Genomic DNA, 24,824 nt, shown 5'->3' on the forward strand with positions numbered 1-24,824 from the left:
TTTTGCTATGTGGCCCAGGCTGACCTCTTTATTCCTCTCTCCTACTCTTCTCAGTGTTAAATATGCAGGTATAGACTCCCAGTTTCACTTGCTAAGTTTTTAATGAGCCGTTTTCCAGCCATCTGGTCTACTTTGGGAAGCTTGCCTCCATGAGGCAAGTGATGAGGCTTATGGTAGTAGTGGAAATAGGCATTAAAAACATGAAGCAGGCCTCTTCCTGTCCCCTCTGTGGGTAGGATTTGCCTCATTTTCTTTCTTTCTTTTTGAGAAGACAGGGTTTCTCTGTAGCTTTGGAGCCTGTCCTGGAACTAGCTCTTGTAGATCAGGCTGGCCTCAAACTCACAAAGATCCGCCTGCCTCCTGAGTACTGGGATTGAAGGCGTGAGCCACCACTGCCCTGCTGAGATAGGGCTTCTTTGACTGTCTTAGAAATTTGTTGACCAGACTGGCCTTGAACTCACAGTGATCTGCTTCCCTCTGTTGGACGAGCTTGGATTAAGACATGAGCTACCACTGCCAGGCAAAGGTTTCTCTCTCTCTCTTTCTTTCTTTCTTTCTTTCTTTCTTTCTTTCTTTCTTTCTTTCTCTTCCTTCCTTCCTTCCTTGCTTCCTTCCTTTTCTTCGTCTCTTTTCCATTCTTTTTGACTTTTTTAAATTTGATTTTTTAAATGGAAAAAATGTTTTAAAATTAATTTAGAAATACAAATCCTTTAAAGGAGGGGGGGAGACAAAGTATGCAGGCAGGTTTTTTTTTTTTTTTAAAGATAGATTTATTTATTTATTTATTTTGTATGCACTGTTCTGCCTGCATTCCAGAAAAGGGCACCGGATCTCATTACAGATGGTTGTGAGCCACCGTGTGGTTGCTGGGAATTGAACTCAGGTCCTCTAGGAAGAGCAGCCAGTGCTCTTAACCTCTGAGCCATCTCTCCAGCCCCAAACAAGATTCCAAGTTTTATTCGTTTTGGTTTCTCGAGACTGGGTTTCTCTGAATTGCAGCCCTAGCTGTCCTGGAACTAGTTCTTGTAACCTCATTTGTTTATTAATTTCCATGATGAGAAAATACTCAGCCAAATTAATGTTATTAATAGGGATATAGATTATAGATCAGTTTCACAAAGAAGCCAATTAATCTCAAGATCACAAATCCTATTGCTATTGCCACAGCAGTATTCTGGAATTCTTTTCTGTTGTATTTGGTGCATCTTTTAACAGGTCCAGTTACAAACTGCTGACTTGGCTACACAGACAGCATCACCTGATTCATGATGGTTTTCTGGATTGCAGTTCGAGAAAGCAGAGTCTCATAGCACAGGAGAGGACTTACTTTCTTAGGTGTCGAGTTATGTAAGAGTACAAAATCTCTTCTGCACAATTTAGACCCACACATGTGAATTCTCAACAGCTAAAATCCCTCCATCTTTTCCTGTCAAGTCCTATCCCAATTGTTCCTTGGCAACTGCCTCTATGGTTTCTTTCCCTATGGTTACTTTGTTTGTTTTTTATGGTTTTTTTGAGACAGGGTTTCTCTGTGTAGCTTTGGAGCCTATCCTGGCACTAGCTCTTGTAGACCAGGCTGTCCTCCAACTCACGGAGATACTCCTACCTCTGTCTCCTGAGTGCTGGGATTAAAGGTGTGTGCCATCACTGCCCTGCGTCCCTCTGGTTACTCTTTGAGGGAATCATAAGGATGGGGAGCAGGGGGTAACTAAGTGGTAGAGCCTATGCTTCTTGTGCACAAGGCCCTGGGTTTGATCCTTATCATCACAGGAGAAAAATGAGTGTTTTCTAAGTAGAACTGTACAGGTTACAGGTGTGTGTCTGCCTAGTGTATGCCATAATGCACTTTTCCATATGCTCATGGCTCTGTGGTTCTCTACAGTTTAGTGGTGTTGACTGCAGAGTTGAACTTAGCTGATGGCTAAGTTTGTTGATTGAGGTATTGGTTGAAATATACCTTTGTATATTTCCAGTTTGGGCAAAAATTTAGAATTTGTGACAACTACTTACCTTGCTTATTTGTGTATGCAGGAGGTAAGCATGCCTTTTTTTTTTCTTTTTGGCTGGTTAGTTTTTTCTGACAAGGTTTCTCTGTGTATCCCTGACTGTTCTGGAACTCATACCATAGACCAGGCTTACTTCATATCCATAGTGATTAGCCTGCCTCTGTCTGCAGAGTGTGTGTGTCACCACACCTGGTGGTGACTGTCATTTTTGCATTCTAGCATCAACTCTGCTGAAAGATTTGGGGACATAGCTAGACACTAGAAATTGTGATAGACAAGAGCCTTTTAGCAGTGGTCATTGCCAATAGGGAGGCCATGCATGAAAAGGCTGTAAAGGAGTGTAGGGATAGATATCTGTGCTCCACCTGTGCTGAAATGGCTGGTAGGTCGTTTATGTTCTATCCTCTGGTCATTTTCTCATTGTTTTTTTGCATATCTATGTCATTGTGCTGGATTGAAAGGCCTGGTAGATTGCTTGGATCCAGTCCGTTACCTGGCAGTACTTGATAGGGTTGAGCCCCAGGCCTATCCTTGCTGGTAACTGTCTGTAAAGGATATTGGCCAGGTTTTCACACTTTCTCACTGGTAGTGAGAAGTACAATGTATTTTGAAGCCTTGCTAGGCAAATCTGTCTCAGGGCATTGCAGACCTGTAGACATTGTAATGGGAAGCATGGCAGTAAGGAGAGGTTGATATTTTCCTGCCTCAGCATCCCCAGTGCTAAGATTACAGATGTGTACCACTATACCCAGTTGAAGATGAATTTAGGTCCTGGACCCTACACTCTGAAGTCCTTCTGCAGGCTTGTGTTTTAATTTTTTTTTTTTTTCCCCAGAAAATTCAGCTTTCCACACAGTTTGACTTGGTGTGATTTCTTTTGATACCCACAGATGTTGGCTGATGATGCAGAAGCAGGTGCTGAGGACGAGAAGGAGGTGGAAGAGCTGAAGAAGCAGGGCATTAACCCCTTGCCCAAGCCACCTCCTGGCGTGGGGCTCCTGCCCACTCCTCCACGGCCCCCAGGGCCCCCAGCTCCCACCTCTCCTAATGGCAGGCCCATGCAGGGTGGCCCTCCTCCACCACCCCCACCACCACCCCCACCTCCAGGGCCTCCTCAAATGCCCCTGCCGGCACATGAGCCACTGTCCCCGCAGCAGCTACAGCAGGACATGTACAACAAGAAGATCCCCTCTTTGTTTGAGATTGTGGTGCGGCCCACAGGGCAGCTAGCTGAGAAACTGGGCGTGAGGTGAGTATACTGCCCACAGAAGCACAGGAGAATGGCCTGGTAGGGCCTGGCCCTTCTTCAAAGTGGTCAGATCCTATTTGGTCTCTTGGCCTCAGGCTTCAAGTGAACATTGCAGGTGTCCTGGGCTGGGTGCCACTACCTTTTTTTCAGCAGCTTCCTCACAAGTACCATTTTCTCCTCTAGGTTCCCTGGACCTGGTGGACCCTCAGGGCCAATGGGTCCTGGCCCTAACATGGGACCCCCAGGGCCAATGGGGGGTCCCATGCATCCTGACATGCACCCTGACATGCACCCTGACATGCACCCAGACATGCACCCAGATATGCACCCAGACATGCACCCAGATATGCACCCTGACATGCACCCTGATATGCCAATGGGTCCTGGCATGAACCCTGGTCCTCCCATGGGTCCTGGTGGCCCCCCGATGATGCCCTATGGTCCTGGAGACTCCCCACACTCGGGAATGATGCCTCCCATCCCACCAGCCCAGAACTTCTATGAGAACTTCTACCCACAGCAAGAAGGCATGGAAATGGAGCCGGGGCTCGTTGGGGATGCAGGTATGTAGGTACCAGCTGGGCTGCAGAGTTGGGCTCATCAAGGCGGGATGGTGGGCAGAAGTGACTTTTCTTCCTTGGTCAAGTCTTAGAGCAACATTCCAATCCCATTCTTGTCTCATGGGTGTTTTCGGTATTGTGGGACCTTTTGCCTTGTGAGAGCAGAACTCTTATGTTTGTGGTCAGTGTAGGAAGCTGTGCTCACCTGGTATCAGTCAGAAGCAAGCTTTGGGAAACTGTGCTCATGCAAGTGCCCTAGAAAAGGTCTCTCTTCAGGTAATGCTGGGCTTGGTAACTTTGCCTGCCTGACCCCATGACTAGACAGGTTCCTTTCTCTATTTCCTATGATGTTAACAACCTCAGTGTCAGGACTAAAAGTTTGGTTGGCAATAGAATATATATTGCAGCCTCAAAAAGGAGGAGGGACCAGCCCAACCCAGAGCTCACAGCATGTGTCCTCTGTCCTTGCTGTGCTTACATTTTAGTAAGAGGGAAACAGAGAGAAGTCAGTTGATTCATTTGCACATGGGCCATTGTTAGAAAATAGTATGAGACAGTGTAAAGGGTTGTGGGACATAGCCAAGGCCCTAGCAGGGACAGTCAACTGGAGCTTCTCTGAGAAGGTGGCCAGGTATCACAGCTGGCCAGCCGTCTGAGGAGAGCAGAAATGCTTACGCTACAAAGGAAGGAGTGTGTGTCACCTGGCAGTAGTGGTCTTGCCTACTCTACAGAACAATGGAGGGCCATGGGACATACGTTACTGTGGTTCCCATCACTGAGGCTGGTGGATCACTTCAAGTTCTGGGCCAGCCCTGGATACAGTGAGACTGCCAAACAATCAGAACAGTGGAGGAAATTTCCAGGCTTCCATGGAGTTGCCTACAACAGATTTGCCCAGGTGGTGGCATGGAGCTAGAGACAGGTCATGTGTTTTGTACATAGCACTTTGGAGCCAATGTGACCTGTATGTGCTGTGTAGGACTGGAAGGAGCATCTTGGAGGATGGGTCCAAGCATAGGCAGACCTTTACCGAAGCTCAGGCTGGTCTGTTGGATGTGAGCATCACTACTGCCTCAAAGCACAAGGAGCCTGTGTATGGGCTTGAGCAACCATAGTATATGCATGGCATATACGTATGGCAAAGAGTAGGGCTTTAAGAGATGCTGGAAGAGGCAGGCCGCCGAGATTGAGGTACTAGTGCCTGGTCTGCATTAGTTGTCTTGTTGATGGTAGGTGTCGGTATAGAAAGTGAGTTCGTGGGCTGGAAAGATGGCTCAGTGGTTAAGAGCACTGGCTGCTCTTCCAAAGGTCCTGAGTTCAATTCTCAGCAACCACATGGTGGCTCACAACCATCTATAATGGGATCTGGTGCACTCTTCAGGCCTGCAGGCATACATGCAAGCAGAATACTGTATACATAGTAGATAAATAAATCTTTAAAAAAAAAAAAAAAAAAGAAAGTTCGTCATATGAGTTCCAGGAGGCACCCTTTAGAGCACAGAGCTGCTGTGGTTTCTGCACACCTATGTGGCCTTCTTGTAATTTGTGTTCTGTGGAGGTGGAGCCTTAGCCTGTGACTGAACATAAATTCGGTCTCATTAGGCTCATGTACTGACCAAATTCAGGCTGTGGTAGTAGGCCTCCTTTCACTATGTGTGAATATTTACCAGTTTTGCAGTTTGTGGTGTGTGTGGGGGGGGGGGGTGCACATGAGCAGCGGGCACCTGTGTGTAGACCATGTTGACGTCAGTTGGCTGTATATATTGAGGCAGAGAATCATTTGAACTTAGAGATCATCATACTAACTCATTTGAACTTGAAATCGCCATTTCAGCTAGTCTGGCTAGCTAGATCTAGGAATACCCTGCCTGCTTCCCAAGCACTGGTATTACAGGCTGCTGCCATGTCTTGCCTTGCTTTATGTCCAGTTGTGCAACAGTAGCACACTGAACCATCTTTCCAGTCCCCAGTGTCTCAAGTTAAACTATTTAAAATACCAGACTGGCTTTCCTGGTAGCATGGACTACATCTCTGATGCTCAGAATATTGCCCCAGCTAGATAAGAGTCCTTACCACATGTGGAAGGAACAGAGTGGGGCTCTTAACAAACTCTGGCTCACCATTCTACATTCGGGGAGTTGCAGTAAGATAATGGTACTGTGTCTAATGCACATAGTAGAGCTGGTTGGTGAGGGAGGGAAGACTTGCTGTGGACATGCAAGGGAATATGCCCGTGCCCTGCCTTCCATCTGCCTATGTACTCAGTAATTCTAGTGTCCAGGAACCCTAGAGGACAGAGAGGAGAGAGGGGGTGCCCTGAGCTGGACTGAGGTTTTTAATGAGTTTTGTTCTCTTCTGGTTCTGATTCTGGGAGATACAGTGAGTTTCTTTCTTACTGGCATGTCCAACCTGCAGCTTAGGCACTGCATGCAGCTGAGAGTAGATGTGAATGCAAACATAACACAAAAATCTTAAACCTAGATGGGGCGGTGGTGGCACATGCCTTTAATCCCAGCACTCGGGAGGCAGAGGCAGGCGGATCTCTGTGAGCTCAAAGCCAGTCTGGTCTACAAGAGCTAGTTCCAGGATAGACTCCAAAGCTACACAGAGAAACTGTGTTAAGAAAAAAAAAATCTTAAACCTAATAACCTTTATGACTAGGCTGACCATGATGGCTCACACCTTCAGTCCCAGCACTTGAGAGGCAGAGGCAGGTAGATCTCTGTGAGTTCAAAGCCAGCCTGGTCTATTGGAGAGTTTCAGCACCTTTTTGTGCGAGATTATTTTTAGTTTGATTACGTGCTTTCTCAAGCATGAACTTCGTAGATGACAAACATGATGTCAAACAGTTGGACATGCCTTCAGGAAACCATGAGATAGCACATGGCAGATGAAGAACCAAGCCTGCTTCCTGTGAGGACAGCAGTAGCTACTTAGCCTGAAAGGGATATGGCCTGTCTACAGGGAGTTTCCTCTGAGGCTTATGCACACAGTTCTGCTGACATCCATAAGCATCCACCATGCCCTCCCTGAGCCTCATCCTTTCACTGCCAGCTGGCCCACTGTGGGCTCCTGCTGGACTCTCAAGGCACCCAGGCCTGGGGAGGAGGAAGGGACGGGTGGCCATCCTCATCCTCGCACTCGCCACCCAGCTTGGCTTTTCCAACGGAGGCCTTCCCGACACAAACCCTCTTCCCTGCCACAGAGGACTACGGGCACTACGAAGAGCTGCCGGGGCAGCCTGGGGAGCCCCTCTTCCCCGAGCACCCTCTGGAGCCCGACAGCTTCCCCAAGGGAGGGCCCCCAGGCCAGCTGAAGGCGGGCGCCGGTGTCCCCGACTTCCTGCCCTCGGCCCAGAGGGCCCTGTACCTGAGGATCCAGCAGAAGCAGCAGGAGGAGGAGAGAGCGAGGAGGCTGGCTGAGAGCAGCAAGCAGGACCAGGAGAATGAGGAAGGCATGTGTCCCCCGGCAGGGGCCCAGCCGGCTCTGTGCAGGAACAAGGGAGGGCACCTAGGCTGGGTGCTGTGTCTGAAAGAAGCTTAGCAGGGAGGCCTGTCCTGAGCTGCTGCCTCACGCTGAGGAAATGGAGGCCAGGGTTCAGGAGACTCCTGACTCAGTAGGAGAGGGTGGTGGGCTGGTTCCTAGCAAAGACAGTGCCCTTCCTGAAGCTTGAGTGACACTCTTGTGGCCCGATCCCTAGAACACATACTTGGAAATTCAAAGCCAAAGATGGGCCAGCCAGCCATAGAGATACAGATCACCAGTGGTGTACTCACAGGCTCAAGTGGTCACCCCGGTGGCATCTACCTTAGGGCTGAATGAACCAAGGGTCTCAGGATTTGGAGCAAACCAGTGGGGACAACAGGAGGAAAGACAAAGTAGGTGGCCCCTCCCTGGTGGCTCAGGTTTCCCTCCTGGCTCTGTTCATGGTTGCACTTGCTCTTCCCTGACCCCTGGACTATTTTGAGGGTTCTGGGGATGTGTATGTGAGCTGTCAGCATGGCTACTGTCCAGAGAGAGGTGACTAGAGCTGGTCTGGACCAAACCTGCCTGGAGGGTGGGAAGAGATAGTAGGGCCCTGGGCCCTGAGGCCCAGCCTTACCCTCATGGCACAATTCCTCCATTTCCTCATCTGTCCAGTGAGCATGTTGATGATAGGACCTCCTGGGGTTATGTGTGAGTTATTCAGGTCAGACCACCTACCAGGGATGGTACTGGCCTGAGAGAGAAGCCACGATGATGTCAACACCCAGAGCCAGGTTGTGCACCCCTGGCTCCCAGCTGGGGCCATAACAACACAGAACCACACACCAGGGAACCAAGGGGTCCACAGGCTTATGGGGTATGGCCATTCATGCCTCCCACTATTGTGCTCTCTCTCAGGTGACACCGGAAACTGGTACTCCAGTGACGAGGATGAGGGGGGAAGCAGTGTCACATCTATCCTCAAGACCTTGAGGCAGCAGACATCAAGCCGACCCCAAGCTTCAGCTGGGGAACCGAGCAGCAGTGGGCTGGGGGATCCCCGCTTGCAGAAGGGACACCCCACAGGAGGCCGGCTGGCTGACCCCAGACTCAGCCGTGACCCCAGACTCAGCCGCCATGCAGAGACGTCAGGAGGGACTGGCCCAGGGGACTCAGGGCCCTCTGACCCTCGGTTGGCTCGTGCCCTGCCCACCTCCAAGACTGAAGGCAGCCTCCATTCCAGCCCTGCGGGCCCCAGCAGTTCAAAAGGACAGAGCACTGCAGAAGAAGAGGAAGGGGAGCGGGCCTTGCGCGAGAAGGCAGTGAACATTCCTCTGGACCCCCTGCCTGGGCACCCACTGAGGGACCCTCGCTCTCAGCTGCAGCAGTTTAGCCACATTAAGAAAGATGTGACCCTGAGCAAGCCAAGCTTTGCCCGCACTGTGCTCTGGAACCCCGAGGACCTGATCCCCCTGCCCATCCCCAAGCAGGACGTGCCCCCGGTCCCTGCTGCCCTGCAGTCCCTGCCTGCCCTGGATCCCAGGCTGCACCGCTCCACACCCCCTGGGCCTCCCAACACCCGGCAGCGTCCAGGCTCCACAGATCCCAGCACATCTGGCTCTAACCTACCTGACTTTGAACTTCTGTCCCGAATCCTCAAGACTGTCAACGTCAACACCCCTGGCCAGAGTGACAAACCCAGCGACCCCAGGGTGCGGAAGACCCCTACTGACCCCAGATTACAGAAGTCAGCAGATCCTGCGTCAACATCCCGTGCAACTAAGCCCTGTTCCACCGAAGCGTCACCTCCTGCTGCCAGCCCAAGTGGAGACTCATCCCCACCAGCCACGGCTCCCTATGACCCCCGAGTGCTAGCCGCTGGTGGCCTGGGCCAGGGCAGCAGCAGCGGGCAGAGCAGTGTGCTGAGTGGCATCAGCTTGTATGACCCAAGGACTCCCAATGCAGGTGGCAAAGCTGCAGAACTAGCCTCCGACATGAGTGCTCAGCCCAAGGGTCCTGAGGGCAACGGCAAGAGCTCAGCCTCCAAGGCAAAAGAGCCCCCGTTTGTCCGCAAGTCTGCCCTGGAGCAGCCAGAGACAGGGAAGGTCAGCGCAGATGGGGCCACAGCCACGGACAGATACAATAGCTACAACCGGCCACGGCCCAAGGCCACTGCAGCACCTACTGCTGCCTCATCCACCCCGCCCCCTGAGGGGGCCACACCCCAACCTGGAGTGCACAACCTGCCAGTGCCCACCCTCTTTGGGACTGTGAAGCCTGCCCCCAAAACAGGCACAGGAAGCCCGTTTGCTGGCAACAGCCCTGCTCGTGAGGGTGAGCAGGATGCAGGGTCCCTGAAAGACGTTTTTAAAGGCTTTGACCCCACAGCCTCCCCCTTTTGCCAGTAGTATCTGTTGGGGCCAATGCTCCCTCCACTCCACCACCCTTCCAGGGTGACATTTAAGGGCAGCAACCAGAGTTACGGGTGGGGGACAGGCAGGGTGTTCTTTCTTAACATTTTTCTTCCTTTTTAAGTAGTACTTTCTTTGAGTCATACATACATTGTATCTAACCGTCTTGGGTTCTGGTCAGTGCTACAGGCTCCTGGGCTCACTCTGCCTAAAGAGCAACTTGTGCCCTGCGTTGGACAGTGGCAAGTCCCCAGCCTGGGGCTTTCCCGGAACTAAGGGAAGCCTGAGTGTCTGGGAAGGCACTGAAAGCCACTCACCCCGTGCTGCTGGGAGATGGACTAAAGCACAGTTGGTGGAACCTGGTGCAGGAGTTCTAAAGCCCCAGGGTGAGCTGGCCTCTCTTCAGCATGCAATCTGTGACACCCTGCTTCAGGACAGAGCAACAGAGAAGTGAGAAAATGTCCAGAGGAGAAAAAGGTCCTGGTCCCAGTCCTAACCTGCTCGGGCCTGTGCATCCCACATCCTCCGTCCAGGGTTTGTCCTGAAAGTGATACCCTCTAGCCCTCCAGGAGACTCTGAGTGAGACAGACCTGCAGCCTGTAGGCCTGAAGAGGGGTGGGGCAGCACCTCAGAGCATTCTCCCTCAGTATTACCTGTCCAGTGCCACTGGCCTGACCCTCAAGACAGCTCAAGGATCCGTGGTGTCGCCACCTGCCAGACTCCCAAGGAGGGAGGCCAAGGGTGGCCCTGGCAAAGTGTGTCTGCTAGCTGCTTTCATGCGCCTTAGCCGTGTTCCCTGTAGAGTACCAGAAAGTGTTTGCTTTTCCCTCCCAAGCCGACCGAAGCAGGGCATCAGCTGTCTGTTTGCAGTGTTGGATTAGTGGGTGCTTTCCAAAAGGGGGCCTGAGGAAACAGTAGAGTCTGGGGCCAAAGTGGTGTGTTGGTCCTTTCTAGGAAAGGAAACTTGGGGTAGGGAGGCCTAAGGCACCTGCCAGATCCCAGTCAGCGGAGGCATTGCCACAGCCTCCCTACTAGTAACCTTAGGTCTGGCCTTGTCCAGAGCCCCAGGGGAGACTTCCTGTGACCATGTCCCCAAGATTGGATGGGGAACTGGGAAGACCTGCTGCAGGCCTTTCTACCTCTGGGTCACTCGCCAAGCCCTAGAGGTCTGCTTTCTTGTAGCCTGCCTTTTCTGTATTGGGTCTCTTGGCTCAGCTGCTTCCTTTTGGTGATAAGGAAACCTGACACAGCCAGTGGGTCCCACATCCCCATCCACCCCTCCCCTGATGCCCTCCACATCCCAAAGAGAAATCCCTTCAAAACAATATTGGGCCTGAAGCTGGGGTGGGAGGGGCGTGTGCCCACAGGCTAACACCCTGTGGGGTCAGTGCACCAAGATCAAGTTGGTTTTGTTTGTCTTTGTGTTTTTTATTTTGTTTTGTTTTCTTAAACAATCATCAATGAGATTTGTCTTTGGACTCCAGCCTTGACCTCCAAGACTGGGGCCATGGTAAGTGTAGGATAGGGAGAGTAGTGTGGCAGTGTTCGGATCCCACCCCACCCCTTTGAAAGTTCTTTTGTAAAAGCCAGGCTTGGTCGTGCCTACCTGTTATCCCAGCACTCTGGAGGCAGAGGCAGGAGGATCACGAGTTCAAAGCCAGGCTGGTCTACATTAGAAAAACAAAATTTTTCTTTTGTTAAAGGAAAATTAAATGAATTTTTAAATCTGAAATCTGTGGGTGAGAGAAACTATTCCTCCTCTTGGAATAGTCAGCTGAAGACCCTCTTGGGACAAGGAACTCCGCTTGAATCGCCAGCAGGCCACACTTTTAAAGAAAAATTGTTCTCTAACCAGGATTGTAACAAAAGTGTAAATAGCATTTCTGAGTTGAAAGTCGATGGTGCAAATATGTATATAACGTACTGTATTTTTACAATGATCGTCGCATGGCTCTCCCGCCCCCTTTTGTACTCAGTATCTGTCTTCCAGAAACCTCACCTGCCTTCTCTCATGTGGTCTCTTAATCCAGTAATTGTATTACTGCCATTAAAGGATGCAGTTATTTTAAACAGCCTGCCAGTCTGGTCTCATTTCTGCCCTGCCAGGGAGCAAACAAGGCGGGGGTGGGGTGTAGCAGGGCTCTCAGTTGTTTCCGCACAGTGAGCCAAGCCCAGGACTTCGTGCCCGCCACATTCCCAGCTCCCAGATACTCAACAATAGCCAGACCCGCACAGGCATGTGATCCTAGCACTTGGAAGGCTGAGGCAGGAGAATGATGAGTTTGAGGCCACCTTAGGCTAGACCTGAAGTAAAGGAAGGGAAAAACCTCCTGCCTTCCCTTTCTGTGTGCCGGGGTTCCAGGTATACACTACCAAGCCCCACTTTGTCTCTGTGAGCACACGGATGTGTATAGAAACATGTAGGTACGTACACACACCTACAGATAAAGATGGTTCAGCTTGGCTTTTGACACTAGAGTGTGCCTATTCAGTGTACTTTGAATTTGGATCTTTTCTCTGGCTAGCAATCCTGAATTTTTGTTTGTTTGTTTTGGTGTTTTGTTTTTGAGGCAGGGTTTCATTGGTTTTCAGTTCATATAGCTAAGGATGACCTTGAACTCATGGCCTTCCTGTCTTCCTAGTGCTAAGATCACAGGCATATGCTATATCCTCAATCCAGCAGTACACAGTCACATTTGCAAAGCTGGGATGGGGAAGAGAGTTGCAGCTGGAAGCCAGACATGAGGCCTTCATCACCAAGCAAGGCAGGTTTGTGTCAGGTGCTTGTGCCCTCAGCATGCTAAAGTAAGATGTGCCCACGGCTCTAAAGGGGCTTAGATGTAATGAAACTGTTTCTTGTTTGTTTGTTTGAGACATGGTTCACCTGTGAAAGCCTAGGCTGGCCTTATAAACTTCCTGCATGCAATTGCTCTGTCTCATCTCCCATAGACTGTGATTGTAGATGTACCTCACCAAGCCTGACTATTTATGGCTTTTTATTTTATTTTTTTTTTTTTTCGAGACAGGGTTTCTTTGTAACTTTAGAGTCTGTCCTGGAACTCACTCTGTAGATCAGGCTGGCCACCTGTCTCTGCCTCCCAAATGCTGGGGTTAAAGGCATGCACCACAACGGCCCAGCAACATAGCTATTTTTAATTAAAGATTTACTTTCTATTTTCCGTGCATAAAGGGTTTTGCCTGCATTCATATCTATGTCCTTGATGCCTTCAGATGCCAGAAAAGGGCATTGCATCCTAGAACTGAATTTTGAACTGCCATTTGGGTGGTAGGTGAAGCCTGGATCCTCTGGAAAAGCAACCAGTGCTCTTAAAAGTATATATGGTAGTGGCACAAACCTTTAATCCCAGCACTTGGGAGGCAGAGACAGGCAGATCTCTGTGAATTTGAGGCCAGTCTGGTCTACAGAGCAAGTTCCAGGACAGGCTCCAGAGCTACACAGAGAAACCCTGTCTTAGAAAAGAAAATTATAATTTAAAAATAAATTTAAAATCCAACAAAATAACTCATGGACTTGGCTTAACACATTTTCTCTAAATGTTCTAGAGTGTGAGAGGTCAAAGATGAAGGTTCATGTAGATTCAGTCCTTGGTAAAGGCTCTTCCTGACTTGCCTAGGTCATATCTGATTTTTTTTAATTTATTTATTATGTGTACAGTGTTCTGTCTGCATGCATGCCTGCTGGTCAGAAGAGGGCGTCAGATCTCATTACAGATGGTTGTGAATCACCATGTGGATGCTAGGGATTGAACTCAGGACCTCTGGAAGAGCAGCCAGTGCTCTTAAACTCTGAGCCATCTCTCCAGCCCACATCTGATTGTCTTTACCAGGTCTCTAACTAAGTGCATGTAGGGTAAGGGAGCAGGCGACAGGGAGGGCAGAGGAGCACTCTAGTGTCTCATAAGACATTGAGCCTGTTAGACTGGGTTCCCACCCTCAAGACTAGAACATTGGTTCTGAACCTGTGGGTCACGGCCCTTTGAGGAGGATGTATGTCAGACATTCTGCGTTCAGACATTTACATTATGATTCATAATAATAGTAACAAAATTGCAGTTATGAAGTAGCAGTGAAAATATTTTATGGTTGGGGTCACCACAACATGAGGGACTGAATTACAGGGTCGCAGCATTAGGAAGGTTGAGAAGCACTACTCCGGAGTCACCTCATCCACCACTCACATGTGAAGTCACAGTGTCTTTAACACCCTCGGGCCTCCATGTGTCCCCAGGCAGTAAGAGTGACAGGAAGCAAGCAAGGGGCTTGTGACGCTCTCCCGCACTCAAAAGCCAAGTATTCATCTTCTTTTTTTTCAAGATGATCTTGTAGCCCAGGCTAGCTTTAACAGGTGGTCCTCCAGCCTCCATCTTCCAACTTCATTCCTATGTATTTCCTGTTATTTGTGCTCCCCCCCCCCCCCCAGCCCCAAAGAGTAAGTAGACTGTAGATGCTTTGTGTCAGCTTCCTGGTCCCTTCCATCACTCCCCTACTTTGGCTGTTCTTTATTTATTTTGCTGTTTTTTGACACAAGGTCTCTTCAATGTAGCCCTGGCTGTCCTGGATCTCCCTCTAGACCAGACTGGCCTCACACTCCCAGTGATCTGCCTGCCTCTGCCTTGGTACTGGGATTTAAGGCGTGCACCACTTTCCAGTTTGGCTTGCTTTCTGTTTTTTGAGACAGGATCTCTCATACTGGCCTCAGACTTGCTGTACAGCTGTAGATGGCTGTGAATTTCTGATCCCTCTGCCTTCTGGTTTTCCAATGCTAAGATTACTGTTGTATCCACCAGACCCCAATATGTAGTGCTGGGTGTGAAGCCCAGGATTCAGCTTATTCTGGGGATCCCCTGTCTCTGCTGCTATGCACTGGGGTTACAGGTGGAGGAGTGTCATGTCTGTAGTGGTCTGTCCTATCCCTTTAAGAGACAAGCCCTGCCCATCCCCACCCCCACTGCAGAGGCAGGTAAATCTTCCTGTCTTTTTGTCTCTCCCAGGAAGAGGTAGCTGCTATTCTGGCTCTCTTCCCCCCCCCCATTTCTCTCTCTCTGTTTCTCTCTCTGTCTCTCTCTCTCATTCTGCTTTTCCCCCATCTCCCCTTTTCCCTTACCCCTCCATAACCCACTAAATAAATACCCACTTCCTCTGCATGGTGTGCCTATCCTTCTTGGTCTCTTGCCCACCATGCGGCTCCATGCATAGGACCCGCTGGCCGTCATGGCCTGTGGGCCTGTAGGCTCTCTTCCTGGGACTTGCCTGCCTTCATGGTCTGCCCTGTGGTCAGGGGACCTGCGGTGTGATCTCATGGCCTGCTGCCACTCGAGGACAGCGTAGCCTTTTTATTTAAACCATAACAATGTTTGTCCAGCGTTTAAGTGGGTAATGGGGATTCAAACTTGTGTTCTTACGCTTTCACAGCAAGTGCTCTACCCCCCAAACCATTTCCTCAGACCTCGGGATTATTTTCTGAGTTCCAGAAAAAAGTTTCCATGTGGCACTACGAGGGCAGAGAAGGAGAGTGGAGTCCCTGCATAGCAGAAGGGTGGAATTCATAGTTTCAATAAATTCAGTTTTGAATCGAAACGACTTGGGTATAGTAGTGCAGTCCTACAATTGCTACACTTAGGAGGCAGAGGCAGGAGGATGAGTGCAAGTCCAAGGCCAGCCTGAACTACATGGTGAGTGAATGGTTAGGAAGGCAGTCAAGCATAGGGAATAGAGTTCAGCAACCTCTTGGCCAAGTTTCCTTCTGTGTGATAGTTTGCATTCTGACTAATAAAGCTTGCCTGGAGATAAGAGGGTGGAACTAGCTACTAGTTAACCATAGAAGCTGGGCAGTGGTGACTCACGCCTTTAATCCCAGCGCTTGGAAGGAGGAAGGAAGGAACTGGCCACTACCGCTGGTTCTTTGATCTTTCAGGTATTTGCCCTGAAAGCTCTTGGTGTTTATTGATAAAAACTAATTAGGATCACGCTTCAGTTTAGGAACTCCACTTGGTTTGGACTATGCATGCGACCCTCTTCAAACAGTGCACTGGACACCCAAGACCATCACCTGTATCTGCGCACAGGCCCTTTTAATGATGCACCTAGCAACAGTTGGCATCCTGGGGTCCCCACCAGAATGGTAATTTTCCATGTAAACAAGGGAAATAAGTTACTCCCCTTTGCAAACCCTTGGTAGCACTATGTTCCTACTCAAGCACAAGCTAGGAACTATGGACAGTGGATGAGCTGATGTGCTCTGAGCTTATTTGGTGCTTGCAGTAAACTGTGTCTTCTCCCCCTAAGTAAAATATAAGGGAGGGCAGAGGCAGGCAGGTCTCTGAGTCTGGGGCCAGCCTGTTCTATATAGTGAGTTTCATAGTAAGACCCTGTCTCAACAAAAATCACCAGGGGGCCTGGAATCATTGCACAGACATTAAGAACACCCACAGCTCTTGCAACACCCTAGATCAGTTCCCAGGACTCATGAAGCACCTCTGCCTCCAGGTCCGAGAAATCAGACTCCCTGCTCTGGCCTCGGTGGGCACTGCACTATCATGCACAAAACACACAGGAATACATTTTGTAACTATTTTTCTTTATTTTATGAGTGTTTTTATGTCTATCCATGCAGAACGCAGGATGTGCATGCCTGTGGCGGCCAGAAAAGGGCATTGGATCCCCTGGAACCAGAGTTACAGATGATTCTGAGTCTCATGTGAGTGCTGGGAATGGAACCGTGGAGCCCTCTGCAAGAGCAGTGAGTGCTCTTAACGGCTGCATTGTCTTCCCAGCCCCTACACATACTTTTAAGAAAAATAACTAATTAATTAGCCAGGCAGTGGTGGCGTACGCCTTTAATCCCAGCGCTTGGGAGGCGGAGGCGGTGGATCTCTGTGAGTTCAAGACCAGCCTGGTCTACAGAGTGAGTTCTAGGACAGCCAAGTGCTACACAGAGAAACTCTGTCCCAAAAACCAGAGAAACTTAATTAAATAAAACAATATTAGCAGAGTATAGTTACTCTACTGACCTGCAGAGCCATATATGTGCCCCTCCTTCCTGTGGCACTGCCCATTGTTTGAGTGTCTGGGCCTGCATATGAGACACACGCACACACACACACACACACACACACACATCCTCTGGGCCTGCATATTTGAGCACTTGGTGGTTTCAATGAGACACACGCACACGCACACACACACACATCCTCTGGGCCTGCATATTTGAGCACTTGGTGGTTTCAATGAGACACACGCGCACACACACACATCCTCTAGCCCTGCATATTTGAACACTTGGCCCCCAGCTGGTGATTCTGTCAGGGAAAGTTTAGGTGGTCCAGCCCTGATGAATGAAGTCAGCACTGGGGGCAGGGCTTCAAGTCTATGTATGGCCTCACCCCATTTCCAGTTTTCTTTCTCTGCTTCCTACTTGTAGCTGAGGTGGGATTGCTAAATTCCCCGTACCTGCAGCTGTTCTCACCATGATGGAATCTTATCCCTCTATAACCGTGAGCCCAAATAAATTCCCCTAAACTGCCTTGGCTATGTTGTTTCAGCTGAGCAACAGAAAGGTAACTGAGGTCCTGTGTGTCCTATAGGACAGTTCTCTTGGAGAACTCAGCCTCGCCAATGGTGTAGGGAACAGTGGCCTTGTGTATAAGTTGGTTGTCCTAATGTCATGCTTGCCTTCGTTCTTATAAGTTCTCTGAACCGCTCCCCAAATGAGCACCAGCATGTGACTGCATAAAGTCCCAGGAGCTGAATAGAACCCAAGGCCTACCAGGCTCCTGGCCTCTCTGGTAGATTCTAGGTAGGTACTTTCCCAGCAGAACCATGCCCCAACCCAAGAACACCTCTCTCTTTCTTTTTGGCATAGAGATTAAGTCTAGAATAGTAAATCACTCATTTAATACCAGCACTTGAGACACAGAGGCAGGTGGATTTCTACGAGTTCCAGTCTAGAATAGTCAGTAAGGAAAGAATCTGACAGTGGTCACAGTTGATCAACTACTCTAGACTGGAACTCAGAGAAATTTCTCTGTCTCTGCATCTAAAGTGCTGTGTTTTAAGGTGTGAGTTACACCCAACTCTAGATAAATTTGTGTTTGCTTTTTTTTTGGGGGGGGGTGAGGCAGGGTTTCTCTGTAGCTTTTGGAGCCTGCCCTGGAACTTGCTCTTGTAGACCAGGCTGGCCTCAAACTCACAGAGATCCACCTGCCTATGCCTTCCGAGTGCTGGATTAAAGGTGTGCGCCGCTACTGCCCAAGTGTTTGTTTTTTTAAATTTAAATCTTTTAGATGGGCAGCAGGGGTGGCGCACTCCTTTAATCCCAGCACTCGGGAGGCGGAGGCAGGTGGATCTCCATGAGTTTGAGGCCAGCCTGGTCTACAGAGTGGGTTCCAGGAAAGCCAAGACTACACAGAGAAACCCTGTCTTGAAAAGAAAAAATAAATAAAGGAAAAGAAAAACGTAAAGCCTGCCACTACCCAGCCTGCACTGCTCTACAGTGGACTGGTGTGTTGACATGTTTCTAGAGGTCCTCAGTTAATTCTCCTTCAGACTCAGGCCTAATGGCCAGCCGGCCACAGGTGAAATCTCTTTAAGGAGGTTTTGCTTTCCCTGCCCTGACCCTGCCTGGCATTCAGATGGTTATTATTCTTTCCTCTTTCTTCTAGACACAAACCCAGAGCATTTCCCTAGCCAAAGAATGTGAAAAATTCTGTCCCTGGTGTTTTTGGTTCTCATTTAAGTCTAGTGTGGAATGTTCCCTGCAAGGAGCAGGGCAGCTGGCTGTGCATCTGAACCCTCTCCTCTCCAAGGCACCTACCCTTTCCTCCCCTGAATCTCACGCCCTTAGCTGGGCCCTTAGCTGAGCCCATAGCTCAATTAGTAAAGAACCCTTGCTCAGCGGGCCCTGCGCTCCCTCCCCAGCACCACATAAAACAGGCATGAAGCTACAGACCTATAATCCCAGAAGTCAGAAGGTAAAGGCAGGAGGATCAGGAATTCAAAGTTGTTCTCAGTCACGGAGCAAGTTCAAGGCAAAGCTGGACGATAGGATGCCCTGTCTGGAAAGAAACATTCAGGTGGTAAATGAAGGAATGGATATCACGAGTGTTCTGAACTGCGAGAGACATTTGCTTAGACCCCAGCCCCCCTGAGCCTGAGGCAGGCGGATCAAGTTCAAGGCCAGTCTGTACTATGCAGTACCAGGCTAGCCTAGGCTACATAGGGTACACACATAACCACATTAAACCAAAGACTGAGGGTGTAGAACACTTTCATACCATATGCAAAGCCTTGTGTCTCAGCCTCAATACTGGAAAAAAGAATACAATGCTCCCAGCATGATCTCCAAGACCCCTGGGAGCTGGTCCTCCTTCCTCCACTGTCTCTGGCTTCCTCTCTTTGACATCACTGTGCCGTGGTTCTGCTGACTGCCCAGCTAACGCGCCAGGCAAACACCAGCCACAGGGCCTTCACACACACGACGTCTTCTTTGCCTCGGGTCTGCCTTCTCCTCGTCCCAGCCTGGCTGATCCCCTCTCAGAGAGCTGATCTTATGTCACTCTCCCCTTTTTTATTCAAGACAAGGCTTCTCTGTGTAGCTCTGTCTGTCCCGGAACTTACTGTGTAGATATAATGTGTGTATGGATAATCAGAAGGTGACTTCCAAGGCTTGGCTGTTAGAGACACTGCGACTTCTGGCTTCTCGTGAGTGACATTCTGTGTGGGAGGTTTGCCACCATGCTGTGGGACATGTCAGCCCATTCTATAGAGTGAGTTCCAGGACAGCTATGGGCTATGTAGAGAGATCCTGTCTCGGAAAGAAAAATTTAAAACAAAGGAAAAACAGAGCTGGTGAGATGGCCCAGCAGGCAAAGGTGCTTATCACCAACCTGAACTGGATAACCAGGGCCCACATGGGGGAAAGAGAACCAGCTGCTGCGAGTTGTCCTCTGACCTCCACACATGAACTGTGGCTCACATACACACACACACACACACACACAAATAATTATAAAAATTAATAAATAAAAATTATTCGAAATACATTGGATATACATGGCCTCGTGTCTGTCCCCTGTGGCCTTAAAATTTAAGAAATGTTACTACAAATGGTACCATGTTTTGTGTTTCAGTGCAAGAGATAGTCTTCCAGGATTATTCCGGTCCACAAATTATTTCCGGGACTGGAGAGATGGCACAGCGGTTAAGAGCATTGTCTATTGCTATTCCAGAGGTCCTGAGTTCAATTCTTAGCAACCACATGGTGGCTCACAACCATCTGTAATGAGGTCGGGTGCCCTCTTCTGGCCTGAAGGCATATATTGTATACTAAGTAAATAAATATTTTAAAAAATTTAAGGACAGGGATGAATGTAATGGCATCTTACTTTACTAACATCTGCAAAGAAGAAAAACGGAAGAGGAATACAACATAATAGTCGTGTGTCCTCTTTAGTGAGGTTACTGGTTGGTTTTGCTCCCTCGGTTCAACAGAGTCTTGCAAAGTTTCTACATTAAGCTCCCCTAGTACAAGTTTTGTTTCCTGGCTGTTGAGAGCAGATTTTTTTTTTAAACTACAAGTCCCAGCAGCCATCACGCCACGGTCTTCGGCAGCCCGGCCTGACCTGAGCGCATTGATCTCAGGGACTTGTAGTACGACTCTAAAATAAGGTGGGCCACATACTACCGGCACAGAAGACAGAGGTGGAGACACCGCCAGGTTGACCAATAGGCATTGCATACTGGGCTAGAGTGGCGGGCAGTTCACCAGTCGGCAAGCCGCTCCTCGTGAGTGACCTGGCATGCAGCCTACAAACGGCCCGTGGGGCGGAGCGTGTGTCTCGGCCCCATTGCGAGCCATGGGAGGCGGCTGGTGGTGGGCTCGGGTCGCGCGCCTGGCCCGCCTGCGCTTCCGGGGGTCGCTGCTGCCACCTCAGCGGCCCCGCAGCGGGGGAGCGCGCGGGTCCTTTGCCCCCGGCCACGGCCCACGCGCGGGGGCCTCACCGCCCCCGGTGTCTGAGCTCGATCGCGCGGACGCTTGGCTCCTCCGCAAGGCGCACGAGACAGGTCTGTGGCAGGGACCGGGGTCGGCCGCTATGCGGGAGGGGTGCGCAGGTGGGAGTGGGCGGCGAAGGTGCGGCACGCATCTGCTGGGAACAGGGCCCGGGCTCGGCGGGGGGAGGTTCTTCATGGAAGCTCAGGGAAACGCAGTGTGAGAGATTTTGCAGCCTGAAAGCATAAGGCACCAGTTTGCGGGTCCCGGCTAATGGGGTGCAGCACGGATTAGTGGGGGGATTACGGTTAGGAGAGGTAGCCCGATGGCACCACACCTGCTTGAGTCAGAGACGGATCCAGAGGCACCTGGGAAGAAGCGAGATGCCTGCAGTCGTGGGGTCGGTTCGGATTGCAGAGGGGAACACTCGGAATAAAACAAGAGTGTGGCTACCCGCAGAAGATGGGGAAGTTCCCGATTGGACCAGCGCGCAACCAATGGTAGAGGAAATGTCTGCAGATTGGAGGGAGAGGTGATCTAGATTCCAGGGGGAGGGACCTTAAGTAGGGCATTGGTTTGACAAATTGGAGCCAGTCAGGTATAGAATGGGGCTAGCAGTGGACACAGCCTTTGGCAGCACTCAGGGAGTTGAGTGGCGGGGAAATGTGGACAAATGGAGGAGGCCGTGCCAGGTAGGAGCAGTTTCCACTTAGGAGAACGGGGAGGCTTGAAGGCAGGCCCAGGTGGAGAAGTTTGTTTGAGGAAGAGAGAGGGAGGGCCACAGGAATAAGTATCCTTGGAAAGACTTTCCATCCTCAGATTGAACGTCTTCAATTCTTGCTTTAGATTTTCATCTGGGTTAGACAGACACTGTCTTCAACCACGGCTCAAAACGAGCACATAACGTCCGGGGGAGAAGGGAAGGGGAATGGGATTTGTAGGCAGCTTTCTGGAACGGACGGGCCTGTGAAATACCCATGGCTGAAGAGGGTGGGGATTGGCTTGATGGTCTGAACGAGAGGGGAAATCAAGGAAGCAGGGCTTGGCTGATACAGAGCCCCACCCCCACCATCCGCAACAGCTTTCCTCTCCTGGTTCCGAAATGGACTTCTGGCGTCAGGCATTGGGGTCATCTCCTTCATGCAGAGCGACATGGGCCGGGAAGCTGCCTATGGTGAGTACAGGCCTTCCCTTCCCTCCATTGCCTAGTCCTCTTAGCCCAGCTAACACTCTCTCCTCATTCCACACACCTCCTTCATCAGTCAGCACTGTCCTCCCGTGAGTGCACGGCCCAAAGCACAGCTGTTGGCTATCCTGCCTCTAATCTGATTTCTCAAAACTGAGTCCTCGGGCCGTTTCCAAGGGGCTTTGACTTGTGCGTACACCTTTGTCTATACCCCATAGATCGGCCCCCTCATTTGGATCCCAGATACTTCTGTGTGCAGTTTCATGTACTTGGCTCTTACTACTTGAGCCCTTGTCTGCCACCTCCCCCTCTAGTTTATCTGTTGATTTATAGATTTATTTTATTTATTGTTATACTTGGAAGGAACCCAGCATGCTAGTTAGATTCTGTATACTAAGCCACACACCCTCAACCCCTCTCTGAGGTTTTAGGCAGGGGCTTTACTGTTGAACTACACTCAAACCATTTATTATGTGGTTATTTGTTCATTTTTCAAGAAAAGGTTTCTCTGTATGTAGCACTGGCATGCCTGGAACTCAGAGCTCTGCCTGCCTCTGCCTCTGCCTCCCAAGTGCTGGGATTAAAGGTGTGCACCACAACTGCCAGGCAAGATTTATTTATTTTCATTTTATGTGTGTAAGTGTGCAAGGGGACCACGTGTGTCTGGTACCGATGGAGCCAGAAGAGAGAGTCAGATCCCCTAGGACTGGAGGTAAAGATGGTTGTGAGCCACCATGCGGGTGCTGGGGACTGAACCTATGTCTTCTGCAAGAGTAACACATGTTCTTAAACTTGGAACCATCTCTCCAAACTCCCAATCCCAATTTTTTTTTTTTTAAAACAACTTGTTCTTTTGTGACAATCTAAGTTGCCTGAGCTAGCCTCTAGCCTCTTTTTTGTTTGTTTTGTTTTTTTCGAGACAGGGTTTCTCTGCAGCCCTGCCTGTCCTGGAACTAGCTCTGTAGACTAGGCTGGCCTTGAACTCACAGAGATCCGCCTGCCTCTGCCTCCCCAGCGCGCCACCACCCCTGACTCCTCCAGCCTCTTACTAACTGGCCTTAGAGGCCTTGCCCAGCCCCGTCCGTCATCTCGGCAGCCCCTTGGGATACCCTGGACCCTGCGACTATTGATTGCTGCTCCTTCTCCACAGGCTTCTTCCTGCTGGGTGGCCTGTGCGTGGTGTGGGGCGGAGCCTCCTACGCAGTGGGCCTGGCAGCACTGCGAGGACCTATGCAGCTGTCTCTTGCCGGTGCTGCCGCGGGTGTGGGGGCAGTGTTGGCTGCCAGTCTGCTCTGGGCTTGCGCTGTAGGCCTCTACATGGGACAGTTGGAACTGGACGTGGAACTGGTGCCTGATGATGACGGGGCAGCCTCTACGGAAGGCCCAGATGAAGCAGGACGGCCACCACCCGAGTAAACAGCAGGGCTGTGGGGAATGGCTGGGCCGAGGACTGGGACATTAAACCTGACCCTTCAGCAGTTTGAGACTCCGAGTGATGGCTCCTGTTATCTGGGGAGGCCGGGAGGGGAGAGGAGGACAACCAATAGGGACGAGGCGGATGAAGGTGTCTAAGGAAGAGGCAAGATGGCTCATTGCATAGAGACATTTGCTCCCAAGCCTGACAACCTGAGTTTGATCCTCAGGACTCACAAGGTAGAAGGAGAGAGCTAATTCCCACACCGTACCTCTCCTACCCACACACAAACAAACAGAAAAATAAATGAATAAAAAATAATTTAAAGGGACAAGGAAAAGCAATCATGCAGGGTCCCTGGGGATGGAACCTCTCAGGGAATGGTGTTTAATTCTCAAGGAGGACTCCAGGCCTTGATATATGCCCCAGATTCGGCTTCTCTTCAGTCTCCCTTCCGCTGCACCCTAGTACCTGAGGGCCCTGGGTAGGGCAGGCCCAGGGTAGGGTAAAAGGCCTCCGGGAGCGTGGGGCCTGGACCCAGCCTGTGCAAATGTGGATACATCAGGCTCAACTCTGCAGGGCCATAGCGGATGGTGCCCGGCGTGCACAGGCCCCTCACCACCGGTGGCAAGAAGCCTGCGTGAAGGAGGGCAGGCGAGGGCTCTCCAGGAGTTGTCAGGCCCCACGGGAGTACCGCATCATGCTTCAGGGCCCCCGCCCGGATGACAGAAGTGAATTCTGGCCGAGGTGTGGTCGGCGGATCTGAGAGCTCCTCGTCTCCACTGTCCTCGGAGCCCCTAGCTTCCTTTGGGCCAGGCTCCACTTTGATGCGTTTGCCTCGGGTCTGAGGGTTCTTGTCCTTGTCCTGGTCCACAGAGGCAGCCTGCTTCGGGTCAACTGGAGGCTCGTCCTCTAAAGGAGATACTGGTTTTTTATTCTTTGCAGAGCTCTACGGCTGAGCCCCGCGCACAGCCCCTCATTGCATGCTCGCATGCGCAGTACGGTGTCTAGGCAGGGGCTCTACCACGGAGCCATGGCCGCAGCCCCTGAGTGATGGATTCTCCACAGGCCATCTACTGTTGAAGCAGATTCTAAGCCTTCTCTTTACTTTTTGTGTGTGGGTGAGGACATGGCGGTGAGATGTCAACATTGGTGTCTTCCTCTGTCTCTATTAGATGATGACGGGGAAGACATACCTGCCACCGTGCAGATGTTGACCAGGTCAAAGGACAGCTTTGCAGCTTTGTAAAGTTGTGGTTTCTTTCTTTCTTTTCTTTTCCTTTTTTAAAATTTGCAACAGTTTCTCTGTGTAGCCCCGGCTGTCAAGGAACTCTCTCTGTAGACCCAGCTGGGCTTAAACTCACAGAGATCCACCTGCTTCTGCCTCTAAGTGCTGGGATTAAGGGTGTGCACTACGGCACCTGCCTCCCCTTAAGTTTTAGAGAACGATTTAAAGTTTTGAAGACTTATTTCACGTGTTTGAGTTCTTTGTCTGCATGTGTGTCTGTGCACTGTGTGTGCGCTG

General features: G+C 50.5%; 3 protein-coding genes and 1 pseudogene across 3 annotated transcripts in view; 2 read left to right on the plus strand and 2 right to left on the minus strand.

Moving 5' to 3' along the window:
* LOC126493326 (protein transport protein Sec61 subunit gamma-like) overlaps positions 1-2,862 on the minus strand; it is a 3,499-nt pseudogene extending 637 nt beyond the window's left edge.
* Zc3h4 (zinc finger CCCH-type containing 4) overlaps positions 1-11,763 on the plus strand; it is a 41,599-nt gene extending 29,836 nt beyond the window's left edge. The window contains exons 12-15 of the mRNA XM_050130285.1: positions 2,897-3,255; positions 3,439-3,818; positions 7,021-7,269; positions 8,199-11,763. Coding sequence (XP_049986242.1) covers positions 2,897-3,255; positions 3,439-3,818; positions 7,021-7,269; positions 8,199-9,688 — 2,478 coding nt within the window. The 3' untranslated portion in view covers positions 9,689-11,763. The remainder of the gene's footprint in view (positions 1-2,896; positions 3,256-3,438; positions 3,819-7,020; positions 7,270-8,198) is intronic.
* Positions 11,764-20,500: 8,737 nt separating this feature from the next.
* On the plus strand, positions 20,501-23,369 carry Tmem160 (transmembrane protein 160). Its single transcript, XM_050130314.1, has 3 exons — positions 20,501-20,773; positions 21,781-21,873; positions 23,036-23,369. Exons 1-3 carry the CDS (start codon positions 20,509-20,511, stop codon positions 23,299-23,301), a joined length of 624 nt encoding a protein of 207 aa, XP_049986271.1. The 5' UTR covers positions 20,501-20,508; the 3' UTR covers positions 23,302-23,369.
* A 147-nt stretch (positions 23,370-23,516) lies between these two features.
* The window catches only part of Npas1 (neuronal PAS domain protein 1), a 19,695-nt gene continuing 18,387 nt past the window's right edge, over positions 23,517-24,824 (minus strand). Inside the window, exon 13 of the mRNA XM_050130274.1 lies at positions 23,517-24,211. Coding sequence (XP_049986231.1) covers positions 23,742-24,211 — 470 coding nt within the window. The 3' untranslated portion in view covers positions 23,517-23,741. The remainder of the gene's footprint in view (positions 24,212-24,824) is intronic.

Source organism: Alexandromys fortis, unplaced genomic scaffold (genome assembly GCF_014885135.2).
Source record: "Alexandromys fortis isolate MF-2015 unplaced genomic scaffold, M_Fortis_MF-2015_v1.1 scaffold_325, whole genome shotgun sequence".
NCBI classification, from domain to species: Eukaryota; Metazoa; Chordata; class Mammalia; order Rodentia; family Cricetidae; genus Alexandromys; species Alexandromys fortis.

What these genes read in the sequence shown, in the direction of transcription:
- Tmem160 (XM_050130314.1), top strand. Translation starts at nt 20,509, where the DNA reads ATGCAGCCTACAAACGGCCCGTGGGGCGGAGCGTGTGTCTCGGCCCCA. An exon ending in CCGCAAGGCGCACGAGACAG is followed by an intron (nt 20,774 to 21,780) that starts GTCTGTGGCAGG and finishes CATCCGCAACAG; the next exon opens with CTTTCCTCTCCTGGTTCCGA. An exon ending in GGGCCGGGAAGCTGCCTATG is followed by an intron (nt 21,874 to 23,035) that starts GTGAGTACAGGC and finishes CCTTCTCCACAG; the next exon opens with GCTTCTTCCTGCTGGGTGGC.